The sequence below is a fragment of the Orcinus orca genome, chromosome 3 (genome assembly GCF_937001465.1).
Source record: "Orcinus orca chromosome 3, mOrcOrc1.1, whole genome shotgun sequence".
Lineage (NCBI taxonomy): Eukaryota > Metazoa > Chordata > Mammalia > Artiodactyla > Delphinidae > Orcinus > Orcinus orca.
This window is the reverse complement of record NC_064561.1, coordinates 11291789-11317159: the sequence shown is the minus strand read 5'-3', so window position 1 is coordinate 11317159 and position 25371 is coordinate 11291789. Positions and strand designations below refer to the sequence as shown.

The 25371-nt window shown below is 54.4% G+C and overlaps 1 protein-coding gene across 10 annotated transcripts in view; it reads left to right on the top strand.

Annotated features, from left to right (window-relative positions):
- The first annotated feature begins 627 nt into the window (after positions 1 to 627).
- The window catches only part of CRTC1 (CREB regulated transcription coactivator 1), a 78769-nt gene continuing 54025 nt past the window's right edge, over positions 628 to 25371 (top strand). For all 10 annotated transcript variants that reach the window (XM_033401387.2, XM_004277525.4, XM_033401392.2 and 7 more), the window contains exon 1: positions 628 to 786. In XM_033401387.2, the coding sequence (XP_033257278.1) occupies positions 661 to 786 (126 nt within the window). In that variant the 5' untranslated portion in view covers positions 628 to 660. The remainder of the gene's footprint in view (positions 787 to 25371) is intronic.

Genomic DNA, 25371 nt, shown 5'->3' with positions numbered 1-25371 from the left:
GGCCCATCACTGGTTTTATTTTCCACATCACATTTCTCTCCATCTGAAAAGTTCTCGGGTCATTTGTTGGTGGGTTATGTTCCATCCCCCCGCCCCGACTGTGCATCCCATGAGGGCAGGGACCACGTCTGCTTGCTCACGCCGTTCCCCCAGTACGCTTGGCACACATAGGCGCTCCATGCATGGATGAGCAACGCCCTGAACTGGTCTCTGAGCTGAACTGGTCCGAGCCCAGGCTCAGCCTCGAGTGCTACCTGTCCTTGGGATGGGTGCTGGCTCCATCTTGGTGACCTGGAAGGGTTTGCGTCCAGGAGTCTCTCTCTTGGGAGCTCCAGCGGCCCAGCCTGTCCCTTGCCCAACAGCCAGACGGCCGCTGTCCAGCGGGCCAGGAGGCGACTCACTGCGACTGCGCCGAAAACTCCACCCTCCCTCTCCCGCCTCCCCTTCTGGCCTCTAAGCGCGCCGCTGAGGCGCGCGCATGCGCTATCGCCCCCGCGCCGCGCGCCGCTCCTGTGCGCATGTGCCGCTCTCACTACAGCCGGCGCGCCTGCGCACTGCCCGCCGCCCGCGGGTCCGGCCGGCGCTTGCGTGGTGGCACCGGCGAGTGGGGGGGGGCGAGGAGGTGGAGGAGGAGGAGGAGGAGGAGGAGGCGGCGAGAAGATGGCGACTTCGAACAATCCGCGGAAATTCAGCGAGAAGATCGCCCTGCACAACCAGAAGCAAGCGGAGGAGACGGCGGCTTTCGAGGAGGTCATGAAGGACCTGAGCCTGACGCGGGCCGCGCGGGTAAGGGGGCTGCCCGCGCCGACCCCTCTGGGCCGGAGAGGGAGGCAGGGGGCGCGTGTCTGGCGCGTGCACGGGGTGGGGGGCGCGCGGCGGGGGCGGGGCGCGCGCGGCGGGGGCGGGACTTGGCTCGGCCCGTGGGGACAGGTGTCCCCACGCCCCGGGCGTCGTGGGCGGGACAGGTGCCCCCACATCATCGATACCTGAAGGGGTGAAGGTGTCCCTGCATCATTGCTACCTGAAGTGGGGGACAGGTGTCTTTACATCATTGTTACCTGTAGGGGCAGGGGTCTCTACATCATTACTACATGGAGGGAACAGGTGCCATTACATCATTGGTACCTGAGGGGGGGGAAAGGTGTCCCCACACTGCTACCTGAGGGGGATAGGTGCCTTTATATCACTGCTACCTAGGGCAGTGATACTGAGGTGTGTGAACTGGGTGCTGCTTGCAAGCATTACTGTTAACTGGGGAGGGGGGATAGGTGCTCCTATATCATTGGCACCTGAGGGGTACAGCTGCCCCCACACCATTGCTACCTGAAGGGACAGGTGTCTCTCCATCACTGTCACCTGTGCACTCACTGCCTGAGTGTTGGGGGAAGGACAGGTACCCCCACTTGCAGAGCTGAGATGGGATAGGTATCTCCCTTTTGGTTACTTGAGGGAAAGGTCTGGCCTCCGCTGTGGGCACCTGGGCGGGATCAGGAAGGCAGATTGGGCTGTCTTGGAGCTTGGAGTGCAGACAGCTGCCCCTTCCCCATGCAGCCCATATGGTGGGGACCAGGTGATGTTCCTCCCACTAGGACAAGGTACAGCTGGCCACAGATGGCCCCTGGCCCCTCAGGACCAGGATGGAGGGACAGTTCTTCAGATGGCTGGGTGCTTTTGGTGTGCAGGAGCAGGCCCGGTTACCTGCTAACCTCATCTGGGAAGCCGCTGTAGGCCTGGAGCAGGGGCTTGGTTGTGGCTGGGGTTGGGGGCCCTGGCCCTTCTTCTGGGCCCCAGCTCTCTGGCGACCACCGTGAGGTGCCAAGCTCCTTGGGTCTCGGTATCCTCCCTTGTGGAGTGTGTCTAGCAAGCCCTTCCTCGTGGGTCAGGGAGGGGAGCATGCTTTGCACAGGTGGCAGTAAATCTCTGCTTCGATCCTGCAGAGCGATGGGACCCCTCTGCTGTACCCTGGGGCCTTAGGGAGGGGTTGAGTGGGAGCTGCAGACACCCAGCCCGCTGGTTTCTGGATTTGACGTCCGATCTGACTGGCCTAGGCAGACCTACCTCCATGCTGTGAGCCTCAGTTTCTGATTCCTCAGGTGGGCTTTTGGGGTGACGTTACTTTTTAATTAGTTGCTTGTTTCTCTTTGAGATCATGACCTTAAGACTAGAATGTGTGTCTTCATTTCCGTGCGTTTGTTCAGCTATATCAGTCGGGTGCTCACTGTCGGCCAGGTGCTGCTTGTCCCTGCTCCAGCCGCTTGCGGCCTCGCTCAGGATGTGGTTGGTGAATGAATGAATGAATGAAAGCGCGCAGCTTGAGCGTTGCCCATACGTCAGGGCTTCTGAGTGCAGGAGTGTCCACTTCATCTTGTCTCCAGCATGTAGTGTGTGCTAGCATGCAGTAGGTGTCAAATGTACGTGGTGTGACAAGAAGAAGGGGTCACACTGGTTCTTGACAGTTCTTCATGATCCAAGGCCTGGTTTCTGCTTTAGGGTTGGAAATGAATTATTGGTGTCTTTTTGTTTGTTTGTTTTTGAATTGTTGTTGAAAAGATATCTTTAAAATAACAACTTTATTGAGATAGTACCATATAATTCACTTGTTTAAAGTGTACAATTCAGTGGTTTTTAGTACATTTACAGAGTTGTGCAACCATCACCACTGTCTAATTCCAGAATGTTTTCATCATTCCTCAGAGAAACTCCACACCCATTAGCAATCACTTCTCATCTGCCCCTCCCCCCAGCCCCTGGCAGCCACCAAGTTTTCTGTCTTTATGGGTTTACCTGTTCCGGACGTGTCATATAAATGGACTCATACAAGATGTGGCCTTTTGCGTCTGGCTTCTCTCGCTCAGCCTAATGTTTTCAAGGTTCATCTACATTGTAGCGTGTATCAGGAAGCTTCTTTCCTTTTTATGGCTGAGTAGTATTCCTTTGTATGGCTGGACCACATTTGTTTATCCATTCATTGGTTGATGGATGTAGAAAAGATTTTTAAGATTCGCAGACAGCAGTTCTCTCGGCCCCTGGTAACCGTTTCCCATCTCTTTCCTCCCTCGCCCTGTTGCCTTCCTTTACTTCGGGAGTTGGGGAGGTAGGGTGGGCTTGGGCCCTGGGCGGAGGTGCACTTATACTAGATTTTTACAGACAGAGCAGTGTTCTCTATTGGGGGTGATTCTGTCCTCAGGGGACATTTGGCAATGACATTTTTGGTTGTCTCGACTAGGGGAAGGGCTGCTACTGGCATCTAGTGAGTAGAGAGTAGGGATGCACCCCACGATGCATAGACGGCTCCCACCATAGACAGTGATCCGGCCCCAGGTGTCAGCAGTGTCAAGGCCGAGATACCTTCAGTTTGAAGGAAACGCTGTGTGGGCAGGGGTGCGAGCTTTGCACCCGGGCAGATAGTTCAAAACTCCGCACCCACCAATACGGCTGTGCCACTGTGGGCAGGCTGGTGGCTTTGCCTGCACCTGAGACCAGGATGGGCAAGCTCTTTCCCAGCCTTTTCCGGCTATTGCACATGGCACGTGGTACATCAGCAGTGTCTGGTGCAGGTGAGCGAACCCGCCTGATGCAGGGTCTCCTCCTGCTCACCCTCCCATGGCTGCAGCCTTCTGCGCTGCCTCCGCCTGCGGTAGACACAAGCGTTTCACCTGAGAACAGGTGGGACGTGGCCCAGTTGGTACCTGCTCTTCTCAGGGGAATTCCACAGGTCAGCATGCCCACTCCCGGAGCGAGCGGGGACGCTCGTGTCGATGTGTGTCTGTGCACGGCCCTCGGTCGTGATGGGTGCACCTGCAGTGCCTTCCCTTGTGAAAGGCCGGTCAGCAGGTCTTGAGCCTGATGAGTAGATCCATGCTGCCACTTCACCCAGGGGCAGGTACCCCAAGGGCTAGTTCGGGTGGCGGATGGGGTGCGATGTCCACTTTTGGGTCGCAGGGTAGAGAGGTGAGTGCACGAATGCTCCTTTCTCGTCCTCAGACTTGGGCAGCCTGATGTGCAGAGAGGGCTGTGGTGCTCTGCTGTGTGACTTCGGGCAGGTTTCTTAACCTCTCTGGGTCTCAGAATCCTGATCTGTGAGCAAGGGTAGCTTGCTTATTCCACAAAATGACATTTTTATTTGCCCAGCACGTCCCAGGGACTGTATTAGGTACTGGGGAGCCAGCAGCATATGAGGCATGTGAGGGCCATGCTCTTGGGGAGCCGGCATGGTTTTAGTGGAGACAGGAGAGAATTGCTACAGATAAATGAGGCCGATGCTCTCAGAAGAAGCAAAGCAATGTGCTAGGACTGGCTAGGGCGGGAGGCTGGCACCTGGACAGTGAGACAGAGGCCCCCGCGCCCCCCACCCCCACCCCATGCTGGGGAAGGGTGTCCCTTGTGAGGGAGGCAGGTGCAGAGGCCCCGAGGTGGGAAGGGCTTGGCGAGGTTGAAGCTGGCATATTGAGAGAGAGAGAGGAGAGATGCGGCTGGCCCCTGAGGGAGGGGCCCTGGGAGGGTTTGTGATGGTCAGTGGCCTGATCCTTTGCTTGTTTTTGTAATAGCTTTATTGAGATATCATTCCCAATACATTCAAACCACTCATTTAAAGTGTACTGGGACTTGCCTGGTGGCACAGTGGTTAAGAATCCGCCTGCCAATGTAGGGGACAGCCCTGGCCCCAGGAAGATCCCACGTGCCGCGGAGCAACTAAGCCCGTGCGCCACAACTACTGAGCACGCACTCTAGAGCCCGCGAGCCACAACTACTGAGCCCACGCGCCACAACTACTGAGCCCACACACCGCAACTAGTGAAGCCCGTGTGCCTAGAGCCCGTGCTCCGCACCAAGAGAAGCCAGCGCACCTCAATGAAGAGTAGCCTCCACTCACCCCAACTAGAGAGAAAGCCTGCATGCAGCAACGAAGACCCAACGCAGCCAAAAAAAAGAAGAGAAAAGTGTACCATCTAGGGACTTCCCTGGTGGTCCAGTGGTTAAGACTCCGAGTTTCCACTGCAGGGGGCACAGGTTCAATCCCTGGTCGGGGAACTAAGATCCCTCAAGCCGCGCGGCATGGCCAAAAAAATAAATAAAGTGTACCATCCAGTGGTTTTTAGCATATTCACAGAGTTGTGCAACCATCACCAATTTTAGAACATTTCCATCACCCCAGAAGGAAACCCCGTCCCCTTAGCAGTCACTCCCCATTCCCCCTCCCACACTCCTGGCAACCACTCATCTACTTTCTGTCTCTGTGGATTTGCCTGTTCTGGACATTTCATATAAATGGAATCATATAACACGTAGCTTTTTATGTCTGACTTTTTTTGCTCAGCGTGATGTTTCCGAGGTTCATGCATATTGTAGGGTGTATCTGTCCTTCCTTTCTTTATTAAGAATTGTGGTAAAATATACAAAACATACAGTTTACCATCTTTTTTTGTTAACATTTATGTATTTATGTTATTTATTTTGGCTGTGCCGGGTCTTAGATGAGGCGCTCAGGATCTTCGTTGCGACTTGTGGGATCTTTAGTTGCAGCGTGCGGACTTCTTAGTTGCGGCATGCGGGATCTAGTTCCCTGACCAGGGATCAAACCCAGGCCCCCTGCATTGGGAGCTCAGAGTCTTACCCACTGGACCACCAGGGAAGTCCCTAATTTACCATCTTAACCATTGATAAGTGTACAGATCAGTGGTATTAAGTACGTTTACAGTGTCGTGTAGCCACCACTGTCCATTACTTCATTACTCTTTAAGGCTGAATAATACTCCGTGGTGTGGATACACTGCATTTCGCGTATCCATTTGTTCATCCGTGGACACTCGGGATGTTTCCACCTTTTTGGCTACTGTGACTAGTGCTGCTGCGGATGTTTGTGTCCCAGTGCTTGTGTGGACGCGGGTCTTCCTTTCCCCTGGGTGTATACGCCGAGGAGTGGAGCTGCTGGTCACTCTCAAATGGTAACTCTCCATTTAATCAGTCAAGGATGCTTCGTGTCTTACAAAGATGGCTGTGAGCTGAGTGGGCAAGGGGGTGAGAAGGGAAGCAGGCAGATGGTGCGAGGCCGCTGTAGCATCCCGGTTGGGGAATGGAGAAGGTGGCTTGAGCAGGGAGGTGGCCGTGGCAGTGGCCGGAGCGGTGGATTTTGCCAGCAGAGATGACTGGACGTGTGGGTGGACCGGATGTGGGAGGTGAGGGGAAGAGATGGGGGCGCGTCGCCCACTTGCCAGGGGCTCAGGGCACAGGAGGCTCTGCCTGTAACTGATCACTGAGCATCCCAGGGAGCAGCACCTGGGCCAGAAAAAGCCCGCGTGCAAAGCAGTCCACGGTGGCCCAGCCAGGGCTGCCAGCTCGGGCTGCGCTGAAGGAGGGTGTTCTCCCGGCCCTACCCTGTGACGGGGGTGGCTCTGCACAGGCTGTTGGAAAACGGGCCTCTGGTCCGCAGGCACCGTGCAGCGGGGGCTCGGGTTAGCTGAGCGTGGAGGCCGCCCCCAGTCCTGGCCTCCATCCTGGGCTTTGGCACCATTTGCCTCTGTGCCGGCTGCTTCAAGTGTCTGGTGCCATCTGCAGCCTTAACACACACACACGCACGCAGGACTCGCCGAGCTGCTCTGTTGAGAGGATGGGGTACACTGCACCCCATCTCCAGAAAGCCCCAGCAGTCTCAGTGCCCTCCAGCTTGTGATCTGCCACACCCGATAATAGGTTGAATGGGGGCCCCTAAGAAGATACGCCCACATCCTGACTCCCAGAACCTGCGACTCTGACCTTATTTGGAAAAAAAGGTCTCTGCAGCTGTGAGTAGGGTAAGGATCTCAAGATGGGGTTGTCCTGGATTTAGGGTGGTCAGATGACTGGCGTCCTCACGAAAAGAGAAGACCCGGACTCACATATGAGAGGCCATGTATGACGGAGGCAGAGATTGGAGTGTTGCAGCCACGAGCCAGGGATGCGTGGAGCCCCCAGAAGCTGGAAGAGGCAAGGGAGGATCCTCCCCTAGGGCCTCCAGAGGGAATGTGGCCCTGCCGACACCTCGATTTTGGATGTCTGGCCTCCCGAGCTGTGCAGAAATGAATTCGTGTTGTTTTATGCACCCCCCCGCCTTTGGCGGTCATTTGGCGGACACTCTCCTGGGCTGAGACAGAGCCCGTGGAGTCCAGGTACCGTGCGGAACCCGCTTCGGGGCGGTGGGCCTGAGGATTGTCTGCAGATGTGCACACGTGTCCTTCTCTGGCAGGTCATGTTCCCCTCGAGGCCTTGAGTGGATCCGTCACACACCCATTGTCAGGAACTGGGGACTCTCGCTCTGTACTGGGCCTGGTGGTGATGGTGAACAAGCCTGAGAAACAGCAGCTAGAGCAAAGGCCCTGGGGCAGGAGGGGGCATCTTGTCAGGAGCTGACCAAGAGTATGGTCACAGTGTGGTCAGGGGTAAAGTCTGTCCTTTGCACTCTCGGGTCCTGCCCCCTGCCGGGCGCCGTGTGGCTTTCACTCAACCCCATTCTTGTGGCTCAGCCCCTCCTACCGGAGAGGAGGGTCGGCTTTGCCATTGTGCCGATGGGGAAGCTGAGGCCCAGTGCCGCATCCCGGCCGGGAAGAGGCAGAACTGACGTGTAGCTCTGGGATGAGCACACGCGCTGTGTCCGAAACGAGGAAGTAAGAACACAAACTAGAACCTTCAGTAGCTCGCCAGAGCCTGCTTGGCCCCATGTGGGCCCTGGTTTTTCCGAAACGTGACTCAGTTTCTCCAACCACGCCCCTGTTTCTCCCACGACTTGGACCCTGGACTCCATATTTCCTGTCACTAATTGTCCTCGTCTTGGAGGCGGCAGCCTTGGGACACCATCACACACACCTTTGTGCGGTGCCCGTGGCGCTTTTCCCATAAAAGCCATGGTCTAGATCAGGCTGGGTGCCGAAGTCTCTGTGGCTGGCACGGGACACGCTTCTGGGTTAATTGGTCCAGTTGTCCTTTGGAAGGAGGCTTTCTTGGAGAGCCCTGGTTCTGTTCCCACAGCGGACTGCTGAGTGGCCCTGCCAGCCCGGGGTCCTGTGTAGAGAACCCTCCTAAAGCTCATGGCCAGCCCGGGAACCATGCAGAGTGACCTTTCTTTGAAAAAAAAGCCTTAAAAAATTGACGTGAAATTCACATAAAATGAACCATTTTAATACACATTTCGGTGGCATTTAGCACATTCACAGTGTTGTACAGCCATCACCTCTGTCTAGTTCCAGAACATTTCCATCACCCCAGAAGGAGATCCAGTCCCCATTAGCAGTCACTCCCTATCCTCCCCTCCCCCATCTCCTGGCAACCACTAATCTACTTTCTGTCTCTGGATTGGCGTGTCTGGACATTTCATGTAAATGGGTCCATACGACATGTGGCCTTTTGTGTTTGGCTTCTTTCACTCAGCATGATGTGTTTGAGGTTCATCCACTTCGTAGCACGTGTCAGAGTGTCATTCCTTTTTGTGGCCAAATAACATTCCGTTGTGTGGATGGACCACATTTAGTTTATCTGTTACCTGTTGATGGGTATATGGCCTGTTTCCACTTTCTCACTGTCATGAATGGTGCTGCTGTGAACATGTGTGTGCAAGTATTTGCACAAGCCCCTGTTTTCACCTTGTGGGCACATGCCCGGGAGTGGAATTGCCGGGCATATTGATTCACCAGGTGGTGGCCGGTGCGCAGGGTGTGCGGTGCTGGGGCCCACCTGCTCCGGGGAATCCAGGAGGGCTTGCTGGACCTGCAGTAGGTGTGGAACCAGGGGGGTCTGTGGCTGGGTGAGGGGAGGGTGTCACTGGCTGAGGGACAGGCATGGAAGCTGAGGGCTTAGTTCCGAGGCCGCCTTCTCATTTCCTTGACTGTGACCCACTGTTAGAAATTTGTGTTTCGTGTCATAACAGCAGCCACCAGCAAACATACAATTGAAACAGTTTTCTCCAAGGAGTCCAGCCCTCCCTGTGTGTGTGCAAAGTTGATATAATTGGTTCCCTTCTGTTTATTATAAAATGCCAGGGACCCACTGAATTGGTTTCATAACCCAGTAATCCAGGGCTCAGCCAGCTACACCTGTTTTTTTGTAAATAAAGTTTTATTAGAACACAGCCACGCCCATTCATTCATGCCTTGTCTGTGGCAGTTGAGTCATTGCCACAGAGACCTGATGGCTTAAAGAGGTGGAGATATCTACCATCTGGCTCTTTACAGGAGTTTGCTGGCCCTGGGCCAATGGCTGTCACCCACAGTTTGAGCCCCACTGACCGAGAGCAGCAAGGAAGGTTGGGAGGTTGGTGGGCAGTGGTTCTGTCACTCTTGGGGGTCTCTGAACCACCTTGGAACTAAAGGATGCAGACTCTGGGCTCCCCCAAGATCCTGCTTCTGGAGGTCTGGGTGGGGACCTGAGTTCTGAGTGGGGATCTGAGGACCCTGCCATGTGGGCCTTGCTGAGAGGCCCGGACACCGGGGTCACCAGGGCTGTGCCAGGTGGAGGGATAGGGTTGGCCTCCGTCAGAGGGGTAAGTGGGCTGTCTGGCCCTTGGTTGGTGTCCTGGTGGTAATTGTCGGTCTGTACCACCAGGGAGGGTTCTGCTGTCACTGTCCCCAAGGCTGGCTCGGGGGCAGAGTGCCAGGTGACTCTTGTCCATGCAGTGGGCCTTCTGGTCCTGCTCGGGGTCACTTAGGTTACTGTGGGTCAGAATTGGGCCATTGCGGGCGTCCCGAAGGCTGAGTGCTGGGCCTCCTCTGCCGCTCTCGGCGCCGGGAGCTTCTGGTTTCAGCTCAGTGGTACAGGCTGCTTTCCGTGCTGTTCCGTGAGACAGGGTACTGGCGCCTCAGGGGCTGGGATTCAGAGTCCTTGGTGCTGGGGATTTCTTTTTAAACTGGGACCCTCTGGAAAATGCCATGTGGATGTCAGGGGTGGGGCCTGGCCTGGGGAGAGACCGGCCCGAGTGCAGTGATGGGGAAGCGTCAAAAATGGGTGCTCCAGGGTGCTCACCCCGGCCGGTTCTGCCTCTGCGGGCATTTGGCAACATCTGGGGACATCTTGGGTTGTCATGACTTGGGGCGGTGGGTGTTCCTGGCATCTGGTGAACGGAGACGAGGGGTGCTGCTCCACACCCTGCAGTGTGCACGAGGCCCCTGATGCCGGTGGGTGCCGAGGCTGAGAAGCCCTGCTCCTGTGCTCCCCCGCGTGCCAGGATTGTGCAGGCGAGAAGGGGTCGGTAGAGGCCCCCGGTTCCTTGAGGTGCAGACCTTGAGCCTGGCGACATATCAACACCCCAGGCAGCTGACGGCATCCTCCCGGGTTTACTGAGGGGGAAACCACGGCTCAGAGAGCAAATGTCACAGAACATTCGAGGTGGGAGAGCTGGGATTTGACCCCTTTGGACAGACCCAGGTCACCACATGTTTTCCCCTGTCTCATGCGGCTCTGGGAGTTGGCCAGCCGGTCGGGGTGGGGCAGAGCCTTCCAGGCTGCTGGAACCCTGTGCGTGGAGGGAAGGGCTTGAGGAGCAGAGACTGCACGGGCAGAGGACTGGGGAGGGAGGCGGGGCGGGTGATGGAGGGCCCTAGGCCAGGCCCTGTTTGTGGGCCATGGGGTGTCATGGAAGGTTCCAGCAGGACGGTGACGTGAGTGACACGAAGGTGCGGGAGTGGCAGGGGCCATGCTTGCTAGAGCCCAGGTGCCTACACCCAGCAAGTGGTGGCGGTCACCCCGAGAAAGAGCCTGTTGCTTCCCCTGGTGCACAGATGAGAGACCAAGGTGTGACAGGTCAGGTGGTTTGCTGTGTGTGGAGGTGCTGGGATCGACCCTGTGTCTGAATCTGGGGCCCACATTTTTCTTAATGCAGCCATAAGGGGCCCTGTTGGAGGCTGAGCTTCGATTCATATACATCTGTTGATGACCATGGCGGTCATCCCTGGTGTTTTGCAAATCAGGCGTTCATTGTATTCCTCCCTGTGCCTGCCCCACCTGTGTGTCTGTCTCTGAACCCCCTGCAGCAGGGAGGGGACTGTAGCACCTTGGGCTCTGCCACGATGAGGACACAGGGAAGGCCGATTTGGGACATTTCAGAGGTAATAATGACAGGGTTTACTCAGAGGTGAGCAGGAAGGAGAGCGAGGTGGGGGAACCAGTGAGAAAGGGGTGGGGATGGGAGAGTCTCACCTCATCTTGGAGCTTGTAGGATGGATTAGTCCCCCATTTCTGGCTGGGGCATCTCCGACCCCCTCTCCTCACCTCCCTCCCTCCACCATGTCCAGCCCTACCCCAGAGCAGAGGTGGGTGTGCCCTGCCCTGGCCGGGGGTGGCTCTGGTGCCGCTGGCTGGCTGGGGGTCCAGGTGCGCAAACAAGGAAGCCACTGCTTGCCTTTCGGGCCAAGGATTCAGAGAGAGTCAATATTTATTATTTGCCAGATGGAAATGAGGCGCGGCCGGGGCTTCCTCCTCAGGGTTCTCAGATGGGCGTGGAGGGGAGAAAGTGCTTGGGGTGAGGGGGTCCTGTAGCACCTGGTACCCAGCTGGGGACCCTGCTGCTGGGCTTCTCCCTGCTTCCTCCTGAGTGAGTTTAGACCTGGGAGTCCCCTCTGGGCTCTTCTCCCTCTCGGTGAAGCGGGGGTCACAGTGGTGTCTGCCTCACAGGCTTGTGGTGAGACCTAGACGGGTTAACCCAGGTAGCGTGTCCGGAATGGGGCTCGCACGTAGATGCGTGCTTGCCGCTGCTAGGATTCTGGAGGCGTGCGCACAGTGAACGCACGGTGGTACTCAGCGGCACTGGGCGGGCAAACGGCAGGCATTCAGCAGACACTCAGCTCCTGCTCAGCAGGTACCCAGTATACCCAGCAGGTACTCAGCAGACACAGAGTGAACCATCGGTGGGTGCCCAGCAGGCATTCAGCAGGCACACAGGGTGTACCCAGCAGGTGCCCGCAGGCGCTTGGCAGCAGGCATGGAGTGGGCACAGCAGACAGTCAGCAGGCACGGAGTGGGTTTTCAACAGGCACTAAGCAGATACTGGACTGTGACCCCACCAAGGGCAGGCCTATCTCTAGTTCATTTTAGAATCTTCTGGGTGCCAGTGTCCTCTAAAAGGGCCAGTCTCCCACCACACAGTCAGGCTTCTCCCCTTAAGTAGTGGGAATGTGGCGTGGGGTCCCGTTTTCCATCTGGGAACGTGTACCGGGTGCCGAGCGGCTACAGAGCCAGGTGGGTAGTAGGATCTTCCCAGAGCTACAGTTTTCTGAACAGTTTTAGGGAGAAACTTGGAGTTTGTATTGACTATGCAGGGGTCTGGAGTGGACTGGCAGACCCCTGTGGGCTCTGGAGAGCGGGCCTGGGGCAGCGTGGTGCCTGTTCGGCCCTGCAGGTACCCAGGGCTGGGGAACGTAGGAAGCACCGGACCACGCAGTGAGGTCTCCCTGCAGTGGGCAGGGTTTGGACTGGAAAGTCTAGTCCTTCAGTCAGTATTTATTGAGCACCTACTTTGTGCTGGGCCCTGGGGATACCTTGCAGAACAAGTGGGGAAACCATGCCAGCAGCCAGCTGGTCCCTGGCCCCAAAGTCATGGCTCTGAGAGAGTGAAATGGGATGGGAGTAGGGGGGCCCTTTGGTGGAGGTGGCGTTTGGGCTGAGCCCTGAGGCACAAGGGTGAGCCATGGGATTGGGAGATGTGAGGCCTGTTGTTGGGGAGAGCCCGGCCGAACTCCGTGGGTGATGTGTCATGGGCCCCCGTGAGGGGTCAGAGTCCGATTCTGGGGTGGTGGGGTGCTCCAGAAAGGTTATGAGCAGGGCAGTGATGTGTGATGTAGGTTTAGCAAAGATCCCTCCAGCCACCATATGGGCACAGGCCTGGGGAGAGTGAGGGCAGGGGATGCAGGGGACTGGGGTGGACTAGTCCCCTGGGAGGGAACCAGGGCAGGCATCCCCAAGGGGTGGTGGGTGCTGAGGGAATGAACGCTGACTCCTTACAGACCAGGACTTGCTGACTTGGCAGAAGTTCTTTCACCCAAGAATCGGGAATCTGATTCCCCAGGGTGGGGATGGGGGAGGTTTATATTAAATAGCTTTCACTTTATGCTCTGGTGGCCCCCATAATGAGGAAAGGCATTTCTGCAGCAGAGAAGAGACCTTGAGTCCTAATTTCCTATGTGAACTTCCTTCTCTGTCAGGTGGTCCCATCCTGACACCCCACTGGTCACGGGGGTTTCACCCCACAGCCGGGGCACGGCATTCTATCCAGAGGGGTCAGTCTCTGCTGTGAAGGACAGATCTTTTCCCTTGTTGGCTGTTGAGCATTTGAGCCTCTGTTCCTGGATCCAGCCTGGGAGCTCGGTGGTCCCTCCTGAGTTGCCCTGCTCCCGCAAGGACGCTCATGATGGGAGAAGCCCTGTGAGAGCTTTTGAGGTGTGCCCTTCCCTGCCAGCTGGGGTTGCAGGGACATACCCTGCCACCCTTTTTTTTTTTCAGTAATAAAAGAAATTGTTTATGTCTCAAAACTTTGATGAGGATTGAAAACAGAAAACCCAAAGCACTTCCCTTTTCCTCCGTGCATCTGACAACAGCTCACCTGGGCGCGGAGGGTGGGTGGGTGCATGCCAGCTGGTCATTCGCCTGGAAATCTCAGGGAGGAAGTGTCAGCCCAGCCAGGCAGAGTGCCCAGGGCTGGCTCTGCAGGGCTGGCCAGTCCTCGGGCTGGGGACACCGGGGTGGGGGTGGGGGGTGGAGCATGCCCCACAAAGACCGAGATCTGTCCACCCTGCCGGAACGTCCAGGGGGCTGCTGTGTCCATGCCCTGCCGGCTAAAGAGCCTCTCTCACATTGAGATCAAGTTCAGTGATCAAGTTCAGAAGAGACAAACTCCTGCGGCCCTCCTCCGTGGGTCCTTTTGTACCCGTGAGCATTGTGCTGTCTTGATCCCTGCTGTCCTCCCAAGCAGGAGGGCTTTGATAGCTGTAATTAGGATGGGAGCGGCTCATTAAACCATCACAGAATCAATGCACAGCCTCAGGAGTGATTTATGGGCCCAGCAGCCAAGGTGCCAAGGAGATGCTAATTTCATCCCTGCTGGCTCAACAGATGCAGAGGGAGGAGCCCTGAGGGTCAGTAGCAGGGGCCTTCTGGGGGTCACTTGTGCCCAAGAGCCCTCCCCATGGCGACGCCCCCACCCTGCAAGTCTAAGTGGCTATTATTGGGGCTCAAAGCCCTGCCTCTGCCGGCTTCCTCCAAATGACTCCTCCTCTTGTGCCTCAGTTTTTCCATGTGTAGAGTTGTACAGATTAGATGACGTGCCCACCCTAAGCGCTTAGCCTCGTGCCGGGGGGCATCAGGGTGCCCCATGGGGCAGGGTCTTACACTTTGCACCCATGTGCCCTGGCTTGACATGTGACAGGTGCCAAGAAACAGTTTAGGAATTGTCTGTTCAGTTTTATTGGGGGGGAGGGATATTCATTTCTTTTCACTTTTTCTTTTGAGAGAGTTTTAGATTTAGTGAAAAGTTGCAAAGACAGTACAGTTTCCATAGCCCCTCACCATGAACGGCGTCACAGGACCAGGACAGCAGCATTGTCACAGGTCTATCAGCTAGACTCCAGTCTGCGTTTGGATTTCCCCAGATGTCCCTCAGTGACCTTTTTTGGGCCTAGGTTCTGTCCAGGCTCCCACGTTGCATTTAGTCGTTGGGTCACCTCAGTCTTCTCCAATCCACGATGCTCAGGGTTTCCTCAATGTCCATGACCTTCACCTCTTGAAGAGAACTGCTCAGTCTTTTTGTGGAATGTCATTCAGGGCGGTTTGTCTGTTTTCTTGCCATTGGGTTACGGTGGTGTGTTTTGGGCAGGAATTCCATGGGAGTGAAATGCTAATTTTCTTTTTGTATTTTTCCTTTTTAAAAATTGTGGGAGGGAATTTCCTGGTGGTCCAGTGGTTAGGCCTCAGCACTTTCACTGCCCGGGCCCGGGTTTGATCCTTGGTCAGGGAACTAGGATCCCGCAAGTCGCGTGACGTGGCCAAATAAGTAAATAAATAAAGTGGGAAAATATACGTAATGGTTCACCATCTTAACCATTTTTAAGTTCGGGGGCATTAAGTACATTCACATTGTGGTGCTACCGTCCCCACCATCCATCTCTGGAACTCTTTTCATCTTGCAAAACCGAAACTCTGTTCCCATATTAAACACCTTCTGTCTCTATGAATTTGACTGCTCTAGGGACCTCGTGTAAATGGACTGACTCATAATATCTGTCCTTTTGTGACTGGCTTATTTCACTTAGCATAATGTCCTCAAGGTTTGTCTGTGGTGTAGCATCTGTCAGAATGTCCTTCCTTTTTAAGCTTGAATAGTATTTCATTGTATGGATGGACCACATTTGTTTACCCATTTATTGGACACTTGGGTTGCTTCCACCTTTTGGCCGTTGTGAATAATGCTGCTCTGAACATGGCTGTACAAATATCTGTTCGAATCCCTGCTGCCATTTTTTGGGGGTGTGTATACCCAAAAGTGGGATTGCTGAATCATGTGGCCATCCTGTGTTTAATTTTTTGAGGAACCTCCACACTGTTTTCCACAGCGGCTGCACATTCCCGCCAACAGTGCACAAAGGTTCCAATTTTTTCACATCCTCACCAGTACTTTTTATTTCATGGCTTTTTGATTATAGCCATCCTTGTGGATGTGAGGTGGTATCTCATTGTGGTTTTGATTTGCATTTCCCTAATGATTAGTGATGTTGAACATCTTTTCATGCACATGTTGGCCATTTGTATATTTTCTTTGGAGAGATATCTATTTGGGTCCTTTGCCCATTTTATTTTTTTTAAAATGTAAGTTTCACGCATACAGCATTGTAGTTCAGCATCTGTGTACACTGCAGAGTGATCACCAACACAAGTCTAGTTACCACGCATCACCATACAGTTGACCCCTTCACCCATTTTGTCCACCCCCAACCCCTTTTCCCTCTGGTAACCACTAATCAATTCTCTGTATCGATGAGTTTTTATTTTATTTTGTTTGTTCTTCTTTTTTTTTTTTTTTTAGATTCCACATATGAGTGAAATCATATGGTATTTGTTTTTTTCCATCTGACTTATTTGACATAGCATAACACTCTCATATCCATTTATGTTGTCTCAAATGGCAGGACTTCGTTCTTTTTTTATGGCTGAGTTGTACTGTGTGTGTGTGTGTGTGTGTGTGTGTGTGTGTGTGTATATGTATAAATACATATGTATAAAACATTTTCTTTATCCACTCATCCATCAATGGGCACTTAGTTTGTTCCCATATCTTGGCTGTTGTAAATAGTGTGGAAATGAACATAAGGGTGCGTATATCTTTTCTAATTAGTATTTTTGTGTTACTTTGCCCATTTTTTTTTTTTTCTTGTGGTACGCGGGCCTCTCACTGTTGTGGCCTCTCCCTTTGCGGAGCACAGGCTCCGGACGCGCAGGCTCAGCGGCCATGGCTCACGGGCCCAGCCACTCCGCGGCATGTGGGATCTTCCCGGACCGGGGCACGAACCCGTGTCCCCTGCATCGGCAGGTGGACTCTCAACCACTGTGCCACCAGGGAAGCCCACTTTGCCCATTTTTGAATTGAGTTGTTTTTTGCTGTTGAGGTTTAGGAGTTCCATATATATTCTGGATGTTAATCCCTTATCAGATACATGATTTGCAAATATTTTCTCACGTTCCATGGGAATGGGGCCTTTTCACTCTGTTGATGGTGTCCTTTGATACACAAATGTTTTCAATTTTGACAAAGCCCAATTTATATATATTTTTCTTTTGTTGACTGTCTTTTTGGTGTCACAGCCAAGAAGTCATTGCCAAATCTAGTGTTTTGAAGTTTTTCCTCTGTTTTCTTCTGAGCTTCTATAATTTTAGTTACATAAAGTTTTATAGTTTTAGCTTTAGGTCTGGATCCGTGTTGAGTTAATTTCTATATATGGTATAAGGTATTGGTTTAGCCTCAGTCTTTTGCATGTGGAGATCCAGTTTTCCCAGCACCATTTGTTGAAAAGAGTGTCCTTTCCTTTTTGAATGGTCTTGGCACCCTTGTCAAAAATCATTTGACCATATATGTGAGGGTTTATTTCTGGGCTCTGTATTCTATTCCGTTGGTGTTATATGTCTTTATGTCAGTACCACACTGTCTTGTTTGCTGTGGTTTTGTGGTAAGTTTAGAGATCGGGAAGCATGAGTCCTCCAACTTTGTTCTTCTTTTTAAAGATGGTCTTGGCTCTTTGGGGTCCCTTGAGATTCCATATGAACTTTACAGTGGATTTTTCTATTTCTGCCAAAAATGTTGTTGGAATTTTTTTTTTTTTTTTTTTTTTTTTTGGCCACGCTGTGTGGCATGCAGGATCTTACCCCAACCAGGGATCGAAACCTGTGCCCCCTGCAGTGGGAGCGCAGAGTCTTAACCACCAGACTGCCATGGAAGCCCCTGTTGTTGGGATTTTGATAGGGATTGCATTGTCTCTGTAGGTTGCTTCGGGTATTGTTGCCATCCTAACAGTATGAAGTTCTGCTCCTCTCCTGCCAGCTGTGTGACCCTGGGAAAACACATAACTGGCCCCTGTCAGTTTTCCCATCACCGCTCCTAAGATGTTCTGTAGAGCGGGTTAACCATCTCAGTGTGTGAACAACCCTTAGGACTGTACCTGCACACAGTTGGTGCCCTGTGGAGGGAATCACATCTGCTGACTGCCCTGAGGAGCTACTGACTTAGAGGGGAGAAGAGGTTACTGGAGGGTGGGGCCAAGCTGGGAGGGCTGCCTGGAGGCAGAGAGCTCTGTGGTGGGACAGGAGGTGGGTAGGGAGCGACAGAGGAGAAGGAACAGCATATCCTGAGGCACAGAGACCTGGCAGGGGTTTGTCTGGGGCACGACTGTGGGGCGAGGGGAATCTGGGGGCTCAGGAGCTGTGGAGGAGAGGTGACCGTCAGGCCGGCCACGGCAGGGAGGCCCGAGGGAAGAACGGGGCCACCCCCGGGTTTCTGGCTGCCGCGTGGGGAAGATCATGGTGTCATCTGCCAGGGCCACGAGGAGCGGGGGTGTGGCGTGGAGGACTTGGGCGGACAAGAGCCTCGTGAGGGGCTGCTGAGATGGAGGAGGCTCCTGTGAGCATGATGGAGAGCGTTCCAAGCACAGGGCCAGGTGGCACACTGGAGTTGCTGGCTGACTTGGCATCTGGGGCTGCCCTAGAAGGGGTGACACGTGAGAAGCAGAGGGCTGAGTCCTTAAGAGAGCCGTGTTGGAGGGAGCTGGGAGGGGACCACAGGGCGGAGGCTGGGAGAGGAGCGAAGTAATGGGGAGAGAGGGGGGTTTTCCTCGCAAGGGTAGCCACAGGCACCAGGCTGGAGAGGCACCCCCGGTCGACAAAGGCCTGACCAGCAGTGCCTGCTCTGAGCCTTCATGGTGCTTGGAGGTGCAGGGCTACAGCTGCGTCTGGAGCAGAGGGTGCCTGATGGGGCATGGGGGGAGCCATGTTGGGCCCTGTGGTGCCCCGAGTGAGGTTCGCCTGGGGGGGGCGGGCGAGGGTGCACCTGGCAGAGGGCACAGCAGCTGCAGAGGCTTGGCGTGGCGGGGTGGGGGTTGCCCGTGAGAAGGTGGGGACCAAGGGCACAGGATCCTGAGAGCGCCTGTCCTGGCCTCACGCTCCTGCGGGAACGTGGGACTTCATCCTGAGGGTGGTGGCAGGAAGCCTGCAGTGAGGGGCACAGCCGCTGGAGCAGGGGAGCAGACCCCGCCTTGGGGTCTGGATGGGAAGGAAGGAGACATTGGGAGGAAGGCTGGCCAGCACCTGCATGGGCACGAGAGAGGGACAGATAGAGCCTGGGGACCAGCCAGGGGTCATGGATGATAATTGGGGTGAGCCGGTGTGCTTGTCAGCACCCTCCTGGGACCTGCTGGAAAGCTGGAAGTGCACCCAGGGGTGCCGCCTGGGAGCGCTTGGTCCCCGGGACAGGTGAGTCTCCAGGTCCCGTCTGCCCTGGGTGCTTTTCCTTGTGTCTGCGCAGCCACTCATCTGTCCAGGTGTCGTATTGGGCCCCGTCCTGGAAGGTGGCTGAGTTCAGGGGCCTAATCTCCACCTGCCCTGTGCCCTGCCTGCCGTGGATGGGCTGTCTGCTCCCCCATCGCCAGCGCGACACTGGCTCCTCTGTCCACCTCCTCCGAGCATGGGAACTCTGTGCGAGGGAAGGCAGCCTAGGTCACTGGCTTTAATTCTTCTCGTAGCTTCTCATCACACTCAGAGTGAGATCCTGTGAGGCTCTGTGCCCTCCTCCCCCTAGCTCCTTGCTCACTCATGGGTGGCCTGGCCTGCCCCCATGTCCCCCTCCGCCTGTCATGCTCACTCTGACCCCAGGGCCTTTGCACTCACTGGGCCACCTGCCTGGAGTGCTCTTCCCAGGTCTAGTGTCACCTCCTTTGCCACCTGCTCCCCCACCCCCAACCCCCTTTCCTGCTTGTTTTCTGCACAGCCCCTCTCACTCAGAAATCCTCAGCCTCCACCCAGCCCGGAACCTGGAGCGCCCCAGGACCTCTTTATGCTGGTGGGTAAGCACATGAGCCACAGAGCTCGTCCCCTGCTGGCCCTGCTGGCTTCCCTGCCAGCCTCCTTTCCAGCACCCTCAGGTGACTGGCTCCCCGTGTCTCCAACTGCCTGCTCGGGCCTCCTGTCCTGCTGGCCCCAGGCGATGCCTAGTGGACCCTCCCTGGAGGGCACTAGCCCCGCCGGCTGGGCCAGACATACAGGGTTTTCTGGGACGGCTGGAGGGTGAAGACAGGAGCCAGTGAGGGTGGCAGGGCTCCTGGGCTGTGCTGAGCGGTTCCCTCAGGTGGGGGTTCTGGGTGGCAGTGTAGTGTGGGCTCTCCCCAAGGAACCCCTGGCTCTTGAGCCAGCCTGGGGCTGGGCCTGACTGCTGACCCCTTGCCTTTGCTCATGTCCCCTCCCCAGGGCTTTGCAGACCTCTTGGTGTCCACTCTGGCTGGGGCTGCTCATGGTTAAATGCTGGACAGGCAGCAGTGGATTTCTTTGGGTTTGGCTCAGGGTGAGACCTGCATTCTGGGCCTCGCTTGGCCCACATGCAACATCCTAGCTCCATACCTTCTTGTCCCACACTTGGCCTGCTTCTGGGGGTGGGGTGGGGGCTTCCTCCCTCCAGGCCTTGGGTCGGTCCACACAGCTGCTGAGCTGGAGGGAGGGGCGGCGGGGACAAGCTGGGCTTGGCAGCCCTGGGTCTGCAGCCAGCTGGGCGACCTCAGGCCTGCCGGCCCTCTTGGAACCCAGACTCGCACATGGGGCGTGAGGGGACCTGTGCAGCCCTCTTGTCTCAGTGCGGGGAATGTGGCCCCGCGCTGGCTGATAATAAATCACGAGCCAGGAATCCAGGCCCCAAGTTGTTGGCACTTTTAGTGTTACAGGAGGAGCCAGCAATTCTGATGTTTAAGTTAATTTCAAAAAAATTTAGAAGTTGGCCACTAGTTTGCATTTTTCAAAATGCTTCTTAGACCTCAAGAAGGCCACAGCTGCGGCCTCGGTGCTCCTGCCTGCCAGATCACAGGCTCTGACGTGGACCGATGGACCCCAAGGCGCTGTGGGTTGGCAGTGCGTGGGCGGCTGTGCCCCTCCTGGGGTGGGTGCCTGACAGGTTGACCCTGGGCTGCCTCAAGAGGGGATGTGCCACGGCCAAGAAGCCACGTGGCAGTCTGTGTTCCTCTTCTGCGTACACATGTGGGGCCGTGGTGGCTTCCCAGTTAGATGACACTGCTCTGAGGGCAGGGACGTGGTCCTTGGCGACCGTCCCCCACCCACGCCGTTGTCTTGCGAGCGGGGGCTCGGGACAGGTCGCTCCGGGTCTCACCCACCGCTCACCTCCATGCTGACTTGCACTTTGCGCTTGGCCAGAATCTTGGGAATGCTTTTCCTTTCTCTTACATGTTGTTTTATTGTGGTAAAAGTCACATAACATAAAATTTACCATTTCAAAGTGCACAGTTCAGTGGTATTTAGCACATTCACAGTGTTGTGCAACCATCCCCTCTGTCTAGTTCCAGAACGTTTCCATCACCCCCAAGGAGACCCGTCCCCATGAGCAGTCAGTCCCTCCCCAACTCCCTCCTTCCCCTCATGCCCCGGCAGCCGCTTTCTGTCTCTATGCATTTGCCTCTTCTGGACATTTCATATAAATGGGATCACACATTATGTGGCCTTTTGTGTCTGGCTTCTGTCATGTTTTCTTTTTTAATTTATTTTTTATTGAGGTAACATTGTTTTATAACACTATATAAGTTGAATGTGTACAACATTATGTTTCTACTTCTGCCTTCCCTACAGTGTGCTCACTGCTCACTGTCAAAAATTTAATTACCATCCGACAGTTGATCCCCTTTACCCATTCCACCCTCTCCGCCCCCCGACTCCTTCCCCTCTGGTAACCGCTACTCTGTTCTCTGTATCTACATGTTTGTTTTCATTTTGTTTGGTTATTTACTTATTTATTTACTATTTCACATACAAGTGAAATCATAGGGTATTTGTCTTTCTCCATCTGACTTATTTCCCTTAGCCTAATATTCTCAAGTTCCATCCATGTTGTTGCAAATGACAAAATGTCATTCTTTTTTATGGCTGAGTAGTATTCTGTTGTATACAAGCACCACCTCTTTTTTTTTTAAGAGGGGACTTCTTAAAAAATTTAATTTATTTTAAACCAAACAAAGCTATTTTTAAAAAATTAATTATTTTTTGGCTTCATTGGGTCTTTGTTGCTGCACGTGGGCTTTCTTTAGTTGCAGCAAGTGGGGCTACTCTTCGCTGCAGTGCGTGGGCTTCTCATTGCGGTGGCTTCTCTTGTTGCGGGGCACAGGCTGTAGGAGCGTGGGCTTCAGTGGTTGTGGCATGTGGGCTCAGTAGTTGTGGCACACGGGCTTAGTTACTCTGCGGCATGTGGGATTTTCCCAGACCAGGGCTTGAACCCATGTCCCCAGCATTGGCAGGCGGATCTTTTTTTTTTAAAATTTATTTATTTTAATTTATTTATTATTTTTGGCTGCGTTGGGTCTTCGTTGCTGCGTGTGGGCTTTCTCTAGCTGCAGCAAGCTGGGGCTACTCTTTGTTGCGGTGCGCGGGCTTCTCATTGTGGTGGCTTCTCTTGTTGTGGAGCATGGGCTCTAGGCACGCAGGCTTCAGTAGATGCAGCACGTGGGCTCAGTAGTTGTGGCTCGTGGACTCTAGAGCGCAGGCTCGGTAGTTGTGGTGCACGGGCTTAGCTGCTCCGCGGCATGTGCGATCTTCCCGGACCAGGGCTCGAACCCGTGTCCTCTGCATTGGCAGGTGGATTCTTAACCACTGCGCCACCAGGGAAGCCCTCTATTCTTAATTTTTTTTAGGACCCTCCATACTGTTTTCCATAGTGGCTGCACCAACTTAACATTCCGACCAACAGTGCACGAGGGTTCCCTTTTGCCTACGTCCTCACCAACACTTGTTATTTCTTGCCTTTTTGATAATAACCATTCTAACAGGCGTGAGTTGATATCTCATTGTGGTTTTGCATTTCCCTAATAATTAGTGATGCTGAGCATCTTTTCATGGCCTGTTGGTCATCTGTGTGTCTTCTTTGGAGAAATGTCTATTCTGCTCCCCTGCCCATTTTTAAATTGGTTTTTTTGTTGTTGTTGAGCTATATGAGTTCTTTATATATTTTGGATATTAACCCCTTATCAGATATATGTTTTGCAAATATCTTCTCCCATCGGCGGGTCGTCTTTTCATTTTGTGGCTGGTTTCCTTTGCTGTGCAGAAGCTTTTTAGTTTCCTGTAGTCCCTTTTGTTTATTTTTGCTTCTGTTTTCCTTGCCTATCTAGAGACATACTAGAAAAATATTGCTAAGACTGATGTCACAGAGTGTACTTACTGCCTGTATTTTCTTCCAGTAATTTTATGGTTTCAGGTCTTACAGTTAAGTCTTTAATCCTTTCTGAGTTGATTTTTGTGTATGGTGTGAGTTGGTGGTCTAGTTTCATTTTTTTGCACGTGGCTCTCCAGTTTTCCCAGCACCATTTATGGAAGAGACTATCCTTTCTCCGTTGTATGTTCTTTACTCCTTTGTCGTAAATTAATTGTTCATATATGCGAGGGTTTAATTCTGGGCTCTCAATTCTGTTCCGTTGAACTTTGTAGCTGTTTTTCTGCCAGTACCATAGCATGACATTTTCGAGGTTCATCATGTTGTAGCATGTATCAGTGCTTCGTCCCTTTTATGGCTGAGTAATATTCCATTGTATGGATGGATCGAGTTTATCCATTCATTAGTCAGTGGACATGGGTGTTGTTTCCACCTTTTGGTGATTGTGACTTGTGCTGCTATGAACATGGTTGTACAGGTTTCTGTTTGAACACCTGAGCTCTGTTCTTTGGGTCTGTAACCTAGGAGTGGAATTGCTGGGTCATGTGGTCATTCTGTGTTTCACTTTTCGAGGACCCACCAGACCATCTTCCAAGAGCCAGCTGGTTTTGCAAACCACCCTTTCCATGTTCCGTGTTGCATCCCAGCTTGGGAGCTGGGGCTTTGTGCCCATTTACCGGTCCTTCACCTCCCCTCCCCACTCACTCCCAATTTTATTGGGATTGTCTTATTTTATATTGTGGAGGTTTGAGTTGTTTGCACACAGTCCTGTAACCGTGAGGCTCACCGCTGGTTGCTTCTAGCTCAATGTCTGGGGGCTCGATGCAGGCTGGGATTCCTGCCCTGGTCCATCTGGAATGTTCCATTTATATGCGAAGACGTGAAGGCACAGGGATGTTGCATAACACGCCCAGGCACAGAGCCCCGGGGTGTCGGCCAGAGCAGGGAACCCCTTTGTGCACATCTAACTGCACGCCCAAGGAGGTGCCCCTGGATGCCTGTGCAGTGGCTGCCAGCAAGTCCCCCACCTTGCTGTGCCCTGTACCCACACAGTCCACTCCCTGTCCCGGCGGCTTGGCCTGCAAGTGTGGAAACCCACCCTGAAAATAGCAGCCACGTGCCTCCTGTGGGCAGCCTGTGCTGGACTCCTTCCCTCACTCCCAGGCCCACCCAGAGGCAGCAGAGTGGCAGTGCTCACTGGGGCCCATGCAGTCCCCCCACTGGCCTCCAGTGTGACACCAGGCAAGTGACACACACCCAGGAAGACTGAGCAGCAGGGGGTCAAGGGCGCTCCAGAAATCACTGGGAATCATATTGGCTCTATTTCTAGGAAGATGGCATTGTGCGTGTACAGACACGGTGGGGTCTGGGCAGCCTCACAGTATGGACCTGGCACATGTTTGCAGAAAAACTGATGCTCTGTGAACAAACAGCAAAAGCCTCCCATCCACTGGTCATGTCACTGCTGGTCGGCCTGCACCACGCTCACCAGAAGGGCCTCTGCAGAGCTTTTGTATTTCGGGATGGTGGGTTAGGGACTGGGATGCTATTCCCACATCCGGAGCGGCGGAGATGACCCCGGGGGCCTCCCCGCTCTGGCTGCGTCCTGTTGCCTGCACCTCCGTGCTTCCCTCAGCACCTTTCCAGGGCCCTTCCTGCTACCCCTGGGCTCTGGTGCCCCTGCACCCAGCTGGAGGGCGATTTGGGGGAGGGCCCCCTGAGAGTCTTCAGGGACAGTTCGAGCACTGTGTTTATTAGTTTCCTGGGGCTGCCACAACAAATGACCACAAACCTAGTGGCTTAAAACAACAAGAATTGATTGTTTCATAGTTCTGGAGGCCAGAAGTCCAAACTCAAGATGCTGCCAGGGTTGGTTCCTTCTTTGGGCTCTAGAGGAGGCTCCTTCTTTGCCTCTTCAGCTTCTGGGGGTGTCTCTGAGAGAGGCACTTCCGGGTGGGAGGGGTGTGAGCGTGTGCACCAGTGAGTGAGCACACGTACGTGTGCACACACGAGTGTGTGGGTGAGTGTGCGCGCGCACGCGTGTGTGTGCATTCAGTACTGGGTGTGTGTGAACACATTCGTGTGAGTGTGTGTGCCCAGACATGCATGCCTGCCTCTGCACGCACATGTGAGCGAGGTGTGTGCGTGTCTCGCCTGTGGTGTCTGTGCAGCCTCTCTGTGAGGATGGCGGGCGCTGGATTGGAAGGCAGAATTCGGAGAACTTCGAGGGAATCCTGACAAGAGTGAGACGGGGGCTGAGAAGAGGCTGCTAGACTGGGGTGTCAGGGTCCACGTGGGCTTCAGTCAGGAGCCACGGGGAGGGCTCCTCCCCCTTATCGGTCTCTGGGCGGTGGCCCTCGGGGTCAAGTGTGCCCTGGAGCCCGGCTCCGTCTTCTCGGCGGCCCGTGAAGAGGATCGGGGTTGCAGCCCCACACTGCATGCTGGGCTGGATTCACTGCGGG